Source organism: Papilio polytes, unplaced genomic scaffold (assembly GCF_000836215.1).
Source record: "Papilio polytes unplaced genomic scaffold, Ppol_1.0 DF824169.1, whole genome shotgun sequence".
NCBI lineage: Eukaryota > Metazoa > Arthropoda > Insecta > Lepidoptera > Papilionidae > Papilio > Papilio polytes.
This window is the reverse complement of record NW_013525035.1, coordinates 3,452,231-3,464,004: the sequence shown is the minus strand read 5'-3', so window position 1 is coordinate 3,464,004 and position 11,774 is coordinate 3,452,231. Positions and strand designations below refer to the sequence as shown.

At 32.0% G+C, this 11,774-nt stretch overlaps 1 protein-coding gene across 1 annotated transcript in view; it reads right to left on the bottom strand.

Annotated features, from left to right (window-relative positions):
* Window positions 1-1,599: 1,599 nt before the first annotated feature.
* The window catches only part of LOC106111403 (plastin-3), a 37,591-nt gene continuing 27,416 nt past the window's right edge, over window positions 1,600-11,774 (bottom strand). Inside the window, exons 5-15 of the mRNA XM_013293473.1 lie at window positions 11,238-11,391; window positions 10,581-10,744; window positions 10,105-10,214; window positions 9,595-9,789; window positions 9,107-9,317; window positions 8,491-8,621; window positions 7,799-7,946; window positions 7,109-7,260; window positions 6,829-6,930; window positions 5,932-6,101; window positions 1,600-2,230 (exon numbers count right to left, since the gene is read on the bottom strand). Of these exons, the coding sequence (XP_013148927.1) occupies window positions 2,044-2,230; window positions 5,932-6,101; window positions 6,829-6,930; window positions 7,109-7,260; window positions 7,799-7,946; window positions 8,491-8,621; window positions 9,107-9,317; window positions 9,595-9,789; window positions 10,105-10,214; window positions 10,581-10,744; window positions 11,238-11,391 (1,724 nt within the window). The 3' untranslated portion in view covers window positions 1,600-2,043. The remainder of the gene's footprint in view (window positions 2,231-5,931; window positions 6,102-6,828; window positions 6,931-7,108; window positions 7,261-7,798; window positions 7,947-8,490; window positions 8,622-9,106; window positions 9,318-9,594; window positions 9,790-10,104; window positions 10,215-10,580; window positions 10,745-11,237; window positions 11,392-11,774) is intronic.

The following is an 11,774-nucleotide window of genomic DNA, read 5'->3' as shown; positions in this document are numbered from 1 at the left end:
AGAGTTTCAATTTTGCATCTCGAATTGCTTTAGCGTCGTAATTGTTGGCGGGTGTTGGTTTATAATTACGAATGTTATTCTATAGTATTGAAGTTGTGTATATAATTGTTGTAGAAAATGAGAGTTGGGTTATTAGCGTGGAATTCCACTGACGAGAAATTCGTACAAAAATATCGTCCTTAGAAATATTGAAATAATATTTGTACGAGTGGAAATTCACGGTATTATGAACAAGCATATATTGTATATTTCTTTTTTGTATTATACCGCTTTAATTATTTATCGATCAGCCGTTAATTTTAAAAATAATAGGGAACATTTTTTTTTTAGTAACAATTTGACGAAGTTTGAATGTAACAGTGTTATTTATTGGATATTTGGTTGATAACGTTTGTAGGAAATTTAAAGAAAATTTTATATTTTTAAGTACATAATTATATGACAGGAACTACTCACTAAAGAGAATGGTTTTGATGCTGCAAATAATCCATTTTTTTATAAAACTCCGAGAATATTGTAATCTTTCTTATTACAAAATTTACAGATAACATCTTGTAAAGAAGCCATTCTCTAAAAATATAAGTTCTTCAGTTATTTCTATATTGTACGTTTATGAGAACATTCCAAAATTTTCTTAATTTTTAGATAACAATGAAAATATTTCTAGATTATCACTGGGATATTCAATTACTTGCTTTGAATTTAAAAGCATTTTTTTAATTTCTATTATGATATAATAAATATTACTTTATTACACAATAGTAACAAGTAGGAAAATTGTGAAAAAACTACATTAGTTTTTTTAAAGTGTCTTTTTTCATTTTAAATTGTCTTTATTAGTCTTTCTCTTGATTATCATTACAGTTTTCTTTTTAAACTTTCAACGAATAAAAATGAAAATATGTTTAAAAAAATATTGACGTTTTTCAATTTTCGTGTTTTAAGAAAATGTTTGATGCATCGAAAAATATTGGTTTTAATGAGAAATAAGTCCAACATGAACTATGATAAGCAGAAGCTTATGTTTATTCCTTTAACCGTAGGTTTCCACTGCAGAAACTTGTATAGCATTGTTGAAAGATAATATTGTTTGTGTATATTTTTTTCTATAAAACTACCGTGGAAACCGGTTTTAACATGTTATGTTAAAAATAATCTGTTCCTAGGGTCTGTCAATTATCATGTGCTTTAATTATTATTTCGTCACCTTTTTATTATAATGTGTGAAAATTTATAATCTGTGTACATTAGATTAGATCGAGAAATTTTAAAAATTTGAACTTTAAAACTCACAATACATAGTTTGAATATTCTTTATTCATGAAAGTAAGTCTAATGTATGCAGTTTATAAGTTTTATTATTTGAATTCTTCTATGTGGATATGTAATTTATTTTAATGCAAAATGTGTCCCATCGATTTCGTATTATTTCTTATTACTATGAAAATGCATGACTTTGTATGTTTTTATTTTATTGCCGGCTGTGGATTGAATATAAATCATCACAATTTTTTATTATATTTTTGTTTTATTTCACTTGAATATTTTGATCACAAATTTCTTGTAAGGGATGTTTTTCAGGATAAAGACTACATGAAATAAAATATAATTCTTTATTTTAAATTATTGTTATAAAAGTAAGAAATCTATTCAAATTCAAATGTTTAAAATAAATGTACAGATGTACTTACAAAAATGTATACAATACGTTGAATTTAGTTATAAAATCAATTTATAACATACACATAAAAAAATAAATTGCATTTCAATTCTCTTTGTACGTAATGTTCCAATTTATTAAAACTACAACACAATAAATTATAATAAAAATAATAGAAAAATAAACATTCTATAAAATCTTTGCATAAAACATATAAATTGTTATAAAAAAATAATTCTTCTGTTATACTGGTTTAATAACTTTTCAATTATGTAAATATCGTTGTTTTTCAATAATAAAAGTCATATTTTATTACCGCGACTTTTATACCATCTAAACTTTTGGGTAGCCATGAAATCTATATACAAAAGGTAACATTTAAATTATTCTTTCGTTTCGTCCGTGGAAACCGACTGTGTTCTCGGTAGTGGTGACAAGTTATCGGGTTTCGGAGGCAGGGCTGGCTTTTCTATCACTGGTGTTAGGTCTGTGGTCTCTTCAGTACTTTCACTGACGTCATTTTCGGCTTCCGTTACATCCGAGAAAACGGTTACTTCTGAGTTTTCAACCCTATAAATACGTAAATTTATGACGCCACTATGAATAAGTGTATAATTTAAAAAGAACGATTTAAAGTAAAAAAAAAACATTTTTAGTTGGATAATTAAAAAGATTTAAAAAAACTTGTTACAAGATTTAAACTCGAAAAGGGTACTGTTTGAAGAATACGAATCGATTGACATCTCATAAAAATATTTTTAAAATATGTCTTTAAAGTAATAAAATATGTAATCGTTGAGTTGAAGCTTTTAGAAGGTTAAACTGTGCAGGAAAGAATTATTAAAAAAGTAAAGTTTTAAAACACACAAGACAAACTTCAAAATATACACACACACTGAATTATTAAAACACACCCAACACCAAAGTTACAAGAAAAGGAAATTGCGTTTAAACAAGTAAAATAAAGATTACCTGTTGTTCCCAATTTGCAAAATTCCCAAATGTGATGAAATGGTGAATTTAAAACACAAACCAAACCCTCGAAAATGTAAAACATTATTTACATAAGTACACAAACATTAAAGTGCTGTTCCACTGAAAAATCTGCTCACAGATATTACCATCTTTCCCACTCTCTAAAACAGAGACAGCAGTAACATTTTGTCAGTGGAAACCGATACTTAAAACAACCAGGTTCATGTTAATATTTCAAAACAAATAAGGTTATTCAAATAAATTCAATATTATTTTCAATTCCGATTTATTTAGGCTTACAAATGTTACAACATAAATGACAGCGTACATATATGATATAGTTTAAACAATAGTTGTTCTTTAAAGTCACTATATTTAGCGATAAAAATGATTCCTCCGATATATCGAACTAAAATCTAAAAGGAAATAATTCTATAAAAAAATCTTAAAACGTCTAAAAAAATTAATTTACAATTAAAAATGTATAAATCGTTGTTTCCCATAGGAATGTCACAAATAAAAAAAAATCTAAAAAATATATTTCACATTAACTTAAGTAAAGAATATACATTTTCAAGTTAAAATATAGAATGTATTGGTTAAACTTAACATAAGTATTGAAATGCCGAATTAAGGAATGCTGAACTCTGAGAGGAATGTTCAATACTGTTTTATTATCTCGATATTGTTTTTTTTTTAATGTACGTATCAAATACAGTCAGCGTTAGTCTGTGGTTGTTCAAATCATTTTTACCATAGATTAAGTGGTCTTTTTTCTTACTTCGCATAGAGTAATTTAAGTTTAAAGTTTAAAAAGATACAATTAATGAAATTATTTGGCACATTTTACTGTAATTTACGCCAAACGAAAATCTCCCAAATAGTAAGAATGTCGACTTTACATTACTGTACTTAATTGTTAATCTTTGATTTTGTTAAACAAAGAGTAAATGAAATTAATAAAATGACAAACGCTGACTGTAAATGAGTAAATATTTACGAATATATAAATCGCAAAGAAAACAAATCTCATATATTGGAAGGCCAATACCTTATGAAGCTAAAAAATGTCTTTTGAAGCAATTACTTAAAAACCTAGCTTCTTTATTTCTATGCCTTAAATAATTTCGCAAAGAGTACTGGTAAAAATGTATAAAATTCATTGACATGATCTAATACTAAATGTCGATAAGTACTAAATGCGTTAGTTCGATAAGACCGAAAGTCCTATGTCGCGTATAATAAGTTATTATTTATACAATATACGACATATTACAAATATTAAAATACCGCCGTATCCACAAACAGTTGGGACGATCACAAAACAAAATCCATCACCTGACATCAGTGTAAACAGGACTTAACTAAACCATCAATTCCACTGGTTGAAGAAAATAGAATTGTAACAGACGATAATATTTTCTACATTGAACATTACAGTCAAAAAAACTACTGGTAGACTCTCTGTATAGTTTGATATTTGTGGCAGAAATCCACATTGCATCAGCTTGATAAATTAAAAAAAAACACTCGTAACGTCCGCTTTATAACTTGTAGTAGATTTCTGCTCCTTTATTCAAAGAGAAACTAAACTTTAGATCTAAAGCGAAGAACGAGAAATTTTAAAGCATTGCGGAAAGAATGTATTGTAAAGCAAATTGATAAAATTGTGCAAAACTTATACAAGTGAGACAATAATTTACAATATCGATTATTATACTCGATATATCGATAACATCAAAGGTGTAAAATTAATATTAAAACCGTCGATTTTACCGATAAATCGATTACAGTTCTGTTTACACTGCGCCCCTCACCTTATATATCGAATTATATTTATATAGGAAAGTGCTAAAATATGCAACATTGAAAGGTACATTTCCTTATATGGAAGTTTTTAAATTTCTCTGTACCGGTGGGGTTATAATATTTATTTCTAGTGGCTTATTTGAGACAATATTTTTTTAAGCCACTAAAAATAATTTAAAACACACATTTCCTTAGGCCATAATTAATTCCCGAATTATTCCCAAGCTGTTTGTACCCACACATACATTATTTTTTCACCAAAAACACAATTTGATTGAATTTTTAAACTTTTTCAACCAAAAAATAATAATTAAAACTAATTATTAAAAAACTAAGCATGTATAGTTATGGCTAAATGGTATTCTTACCATTTTGTACTTATTATATGTAATTATATTAATATATCAAGTGTACAAATTATAAATGAGTTTTATGTATGCACTTTTAATAAACATGGTGTGTATTTTTAAAAATAAATCAAAACGTGGTACAGATTAAACATCTCGATACCATGAAATTTTAATAGAGACGGCTGTCAAAGAACATTTTTACTTTGAACAGTACTGACAGCTGTCAAACTTTCATAGAGTAAAAAGGAAATAGAGAGTACACTAATAACTCAATAAAATGTTAATCTGTTCAGTTATGTATTCCAATCAATGTTTAACCACAGAAACAAATTTAAACTCGTGTACTCAGCGACGGATATTTGAATGGCTGTCACGTCCTAGACTAGGGGGTGGCGAACTTGGATTTATCAAAGTCCCATTTTCTATAGGAATGTTTAATACGGTCACATGATCAAGCAATTTTGATAATTGGGTACATTTTACAGCATTTTCGTGCAGTTTAAATGCATTAATAAAGTTTTTGATGTGTCGTGTCAAAAATATTGTCGCATGCCATTAGGTCACCCCTGTCCTAGAACGATCGTGTTCGTTATATCATTTCATAGAATATAGCAGTTCTTATCCTGCTAACCATTGTTTCAATGTAATTATTAAAAATTCAATCATTGTGTACATCGCCGACCAATGTCCTATAGAAGGGGAGGGGGGTTGTAAAAAATCCTTTTTTATTCTAAAGAGATAGCTTAACAACCTGAGTTGATATTTTAATGACAAATTGACAATCGTTTATTTACCTTAATGCCAAATACTGAAACGAATCTTAAACATCGCTTTGTAATCGCAAATTGGCTTGCAAACATCTATACTAAATTAGAAAGAGGAAAGATTTGTAACTGTTGTATACATAGAAATAATTCAAAGATTGGGCCAATTTTAAAAAGTCTTTCACCATTGGAAAGCTACGTTGACACTGAAAATGTGAAAATCGGCTCAATACTCAGCTATTACAATACATAATAAAAAATACAAATCTATCCTCTCTATAAGTATAGACAGGAATTGCATACATATTTAAATGTTACAATATTAGACATTTAGGTATTTTACCCCCTCCCCCTAAGCCCGGTATGTACTCACTTAGCGAGCGGCGCGTCCATCTGCGGAATGTAGTCGAGCGCCATGAGGCAGGCGAACACCGTCATTATCAACTTGGGCTTGCGCTCGGTGATGTCCTCGGGCAGCGCGTACACGCGCGCGCCGCAGCGACGCGCCATCGATATCGCGTATTTAGCGTTCGCTAGATTCTCCTGAAATACAAAATGGTTGACAGAATTAATGTCAACCAACCCGCAGTGCAGCGTGGTTGATTATAATTGATATATTGTGTGGATATTGGTGAATATAAATCAAACGATGTCTTGAGAAAATGCACGCCGTATATTCAGTGAACATAAGATGGAAGATGAAGTTACAAAAAGTGTTGCCACTAAAAAAATTATGGTTGCGTTCTCAACTATTTCTAACAACTATGGCCTAGTCACCCCTAATTAGGGTAGGCTCCGAGCCCCTCGGTGGGGACATGCGAGCTGGTGATGAATAGATTAAATATTTACCTAGTCCTCACTGGCTTAACATATCTTTGAATTTCTTTGCCATCGATTTTTTTTTTCAGTTACGTTGAGAAAATGGTCAAATATAGTATAGTGGCTTATACGGACAAATGTACTATGTAAATAGCATATCTTACTAATATTATAAATTCGAAAGTTTAAATGGATGGATGTTTGTTAATATTTCCACAAGATTGAACAGATTTCAATGAAATTTGGTGCAGATGAAAAACATAGTATTTTTTATATTCCGCATGAACGAAATCGCAAGCTGGTGTATAATTATGTGAGAAAGTTTTTTAGTGGAAATATATTGTCAATTTTCCAATTTTAGCATCAAATGTCGGTTTGTCAATAATAAAAATATTTTGAGGTTATACAAAGGTTATAGTATAAAAAAATTAAAAAAGTGTAAACAAGTTACCTCCTCATTGCCGCCGTGCAGCACGAGGTCATAGTTGATGGAGCCAGGCTTGATGGCATCGATCAGGTCGATCACCACTTTACCGTCCGCTAACACTTCGTCCTGAAAAAAATATTATAAGTAATGTTTAAGAAGATATTTTATTTTAATATATTATACAGTGCTAAGTGATCATTAAAAAATGTTTCGAAAGTTTATTTTCTAAGTACTATTATTGAATTATTAAGCTTATAAATTGACAGAAACAATCTTCCGGTATGTTAATAAACACAGTACAGACCTGGAAGCTCTTAATGGAGGATGTTTTGCCGGCGCTTTGCAGCTTATTGTTGACCCACTGCACGATCTCCTTCTCAATAATGGGACTGCCAGTGTTGGCGAGCCGCGTCAGCACCGACAGTGTGTATGCACGCATCAGCTGCCAGATCAGAGCTGCAACATGACATATCAACTCATCACAATCTATCATATCAACTCATCACATTACATCAACTCATCACAACATATTACATAAACTTATGACAACCTCTCGCATCAACTCATTACAACCTATCATATTACCTCATGACAACTTGTAACTTATAACTCGTAACATAGGAAAAACCAATCTCATGATCTCATCATAACGTGTGATAAAAAAATCATAGCAAACACAGTTATCACAGTGCTGACGCACGGTAAGAGGTAAATTCATATTAATATTACATATATGAGTTAATGTAATAGTTTATATGAGTTGTTATGAATTTATGTTGAAAATACACATTTTTACTGTCATAAACACTCTCTTACGGTTACAAAAAACATCGTGATGCATCCTGCATATATCAGCGAAGAAATTCAAAGATATGTGTGTAGTCAACCCATAGTCAGTCAGCGTGGTAAGGCCTAGTCACACTGAGGGTACTCTCCGAGCCCCCCAGTGGGGACATATAGAGCAGATGATGATGATGATGATGATGAAACTAACCGAGTGTGAGTGTGGCATTGCCCTCGTTGATGTCAGCGCCGGCGATGCCCACCAGCGAGAAGCCGAGCTGTCGGCCGAGCTCCACCGCGTAGTTACAATTCTCCAAACGCTCCATAAACTTACGCAGTTTTGAAAACTGTCTGTGTACCTACAATTTGTAATAAATATAAGCTATATGTTAACGTCGATTTTTATAACAAAAGTCAATACAGCAACCGTATCCATTGGTTTTTCGACAATACCCTTTATAAATAATACATTTTTAGCACACCGGAAATGAGGTCGATAACAAGTGTCAACTGTCCCTGATACACATTTAATTACTTTACTGTTTATGATGATTTTAGATTTTATTGTGTTAAAATAAAAAGTTATTCAGGTTAAGTTTGTGTAAATAAAATTATGTAAATAATTTTTTTTCATAAACTTAGCGATATTTTACATAGGATTTATGATACCCAATCTGCAAATCGTTTATATTTTGTGTCTACATTTAAAAAAAACGATATTTCGGAACATTTCAAGGGCATAACTAGGTTTTTAATTTTGCTATAACGTTGAAAAATCATAATACAGCCGTCTCCGAATTAAAAAAAATCAACCGACTTCCAAAAGAAGGATGTGTAGTCTGTATATTTTTTAGAAAAGTTTCAATTTACGGCCTCTAGAGGGCGCTTAAATATGAGTATTACCTTCTTCCAGTTGACGATGCCAGGCTTGATAATATCGTAGAGCTGGAAGATGACGAGGCCGTCAGTGAGGTCTGAGTACAGCCAGTTGACGTGCGGCGCCACACCCATAGAGTTCATCCAGTTGCGGTACGCTGCGGATAGTTTAAGATACGTGTTAAAGTTGGTTTACACTGACGCGAGATATTTCCAAAAGTACATTCATTAGAAGGAAGTATAAAATAGACTGTAGGAATGTTGGAACATTAAGTAGTTGAAGTTGGAATTAGTTGATCGAGTGGCACCGTGATTGGAATGTTGAAATGTTATATTACATTAAACGGTTGAAAATAGTTGATTGAGTAGACAGTTGAGTGAAAGTAAGTTTAAAACGGACTTACAGAAATTTGGGACATTAGGTGGTTGTAAGGTTGTAATTAGTTGATCAAGTAGAAGTTTGCAATGTTAAGGGCCTGTCCCACCATTCTTGTAAATTGTCACATAACAATCTAATGTATAAAATATATGATGGAAGTAAAGGTTTTTGTTACTGTATCTGACAGTGACGTCATTTTTAAGCCAGTGGTGAGACAAGCCCTTAATGTTGAAAGTTGAAATATTATTATAACATAAAACTCACTCTTCTCCTCCCTGGTTTCATCGAGCTGGTGGTACTCCTGCGTGTCCGTGGTGTGGTTGAGTCCTGGGTGCTGGTTGAAGAGATTGGCAACGAAGGCCAAGTTGAGCTTATAAACTCCACCGACCACGTCTGCAGGTGTCACGAACGCACGGCAACGGAGACGTGCGGCTTGTTGCAGCATCACTTCAGCACGACGCATCAAGTCCGTTTCCTGATAGAAATTAATTAAATAATATCAATAACATGGCTCTTACACGTAGGCTGGGTCCAGTTTTCATACTAACATTATAAATGCGAAAGTTTAGATTGATGGCTGTTTGTTAGAGTTTGTAGCCTAAACGACTGAACGGATTTCGATGAAATTTAGCGTAGACGTAGATAGTGTGGAAGAACAAATAGGCTGCTCACTTTTGTTTTTTTTTTTTTAATTTCACGCGGACGGCGTCGCGGACGAAAGCTAGTGTATTTAAATATTAACATTTACATACCCTGAGCGCGTCCAATGTGACTCCAGCATCATCAGGCGCGATCTGCTTAAGGAGATATGAGTATATCTCCGAATCAGCGACGTCCTGCTGGAAGTTGTTGCAGCGCCGCGTCACGCCCGCGCTCTGCAGCTGGTGGTTCACCCAGCGCAGCAGAATCGCCTCCGGAGACAGCGCCAATAGATCTTCGATACGCTCCTGGAATATTTATACAGAGTATTATAATAATTGAAAATATACATACATATAGACAAAAATTTTGTTTTAAATCATTCTGTAACTTATAAAAAAGCATGTTCAACATATATTGTCTACAATTGTAATGGCTGTTAGTTGTTAAATTTTAATGAATGAATATTGAATTGGGTTGTACAATGTTGAAACAATTAGAACCACATTACGAGTTCCTAATTCATTACTAAAGGAGGCAGCATTTATTAAAGATCTGTTTAAATATACAACCATACACAATTAACATGCTATTGAGAGATATAATAATGTTTTAATATGTACCTGGTCGTTGAGCAGCTCGGTGAGTCCGGGACAGTGCTCCAAAGTGATCTGGTTGAAGAGACCAATGCGGATGATCTGCCAAAGCAGTCCCAACACCAAGTGAGGCTTACCTGAAAAATTGTTAGCAAACAATATTATATTCTGTCTATAATAATATATCTTTAGAAAATTACTAGAAAATATTATTAGATTTCAAATAACGGAGCATAATCTTAATATTATAAATGCAAAAGTTTAGATGGATGTTTGTTTGAGTTTGTAGCCTAAACTGCTGAACGGATCTCGATGAAATTTGGCATATATGTAGAGAAAAGTCTAGAAAAACTCATAGGCTACATACTTTTGTTAATTTAAATTACACGCGGACGGAATTGCGGGCAAAAGCTAGTTTAACCATGAAATACCTTTTTATTTGAATTTAATAAATGAAAATTGTTTTAAATAGACTAACAAAACTGGTGTTTGGTTTATTTTACCTTTGGCCAAGTCGTGTGCATCAATATTGACAATGTTACATCCGATGGCCTGAGAAGAGACCAGAGCGAGGGTCAAGTTCTCATGCTTGGTGTATAGTGTTAGATTCTTCTTGTTGATAGCTCGCTCATCAATGGTGTCAGGGCAGGAATGGTTGATCACTTTGCTGAAAAATAATATAACTTAAATGCATATGTTGAAAATACAACTCTGTTGTTGTTTACTATTTTATTAATGTAAGAGTTTGGACAAGAAAATCCTTTTTATGGCCTAGATTCTGTAAGTTAAAGCTACTTATGCACTGCAACTTCACTTTTAATCTATACTCATATTATAAGGAGGAAAGATATGTAGTTTTGTATGTATTGAAATAACTCAAAAACTACTGGGCCAATTTTAAAAATTCTTTTACCGTTAGAAAGGTAATTTATCTGTAGTAACATAGGCTACATTTTTTATTATTTTATAATTTCACGCGGACGAAGTCGCGAGCAACAGCTAGCTGAATATGAATCAGTTTTAGTACAAAAAAATCCTTATTAGTTAGGGTTTTTTTGTATATTATGTAATTCTCTTTTATTAAGTTATGTTAACAATCTTCTCTCTTTATAATATTAAATTACAGAATATAGTAAGATACAGTAAAATGGTGTACTCACCATAATATAAGACCATCTTTCAGTTTCTCGTATAACTGTTTCCCCTCAGCATCAATGGGCAGAAGATGTTTTAAATCTGGATCATGCTCCAAGTTGCTATTGATCCAGCCGGAGAAAGCCATCTGTTCCTCTAACCTTACAGAGTGTGTTGTGCCTGGAACATTATTGGACATGTTATGAACACCAAACTTATATTATCTAAAAGTCCTATGCAGAATTATCTTTAATAATGACCTCCTGGCTGTTGTTCCTTTTTGGTTACTTTTAAATAAAATCATGAATAATTTTTCACATTTGTTATTTCTTTCAAGGTTTTATGTAATTAATATTATTTTTTAATTAAGTTATATAAGATTTCTACATCTGTTGACAACGTAAAGTGAAGCCATGTAATAAGATTGTGCGTGTAATTTGATTGTATGTATTTATGTATTATTACATATGGAATATTTCTGCCATATGTCATTTATAAACAAGGTTAATAAGCCCAAGGGGACTAATGGACTAGATTATAATTTATTACTTTACACCATTGAA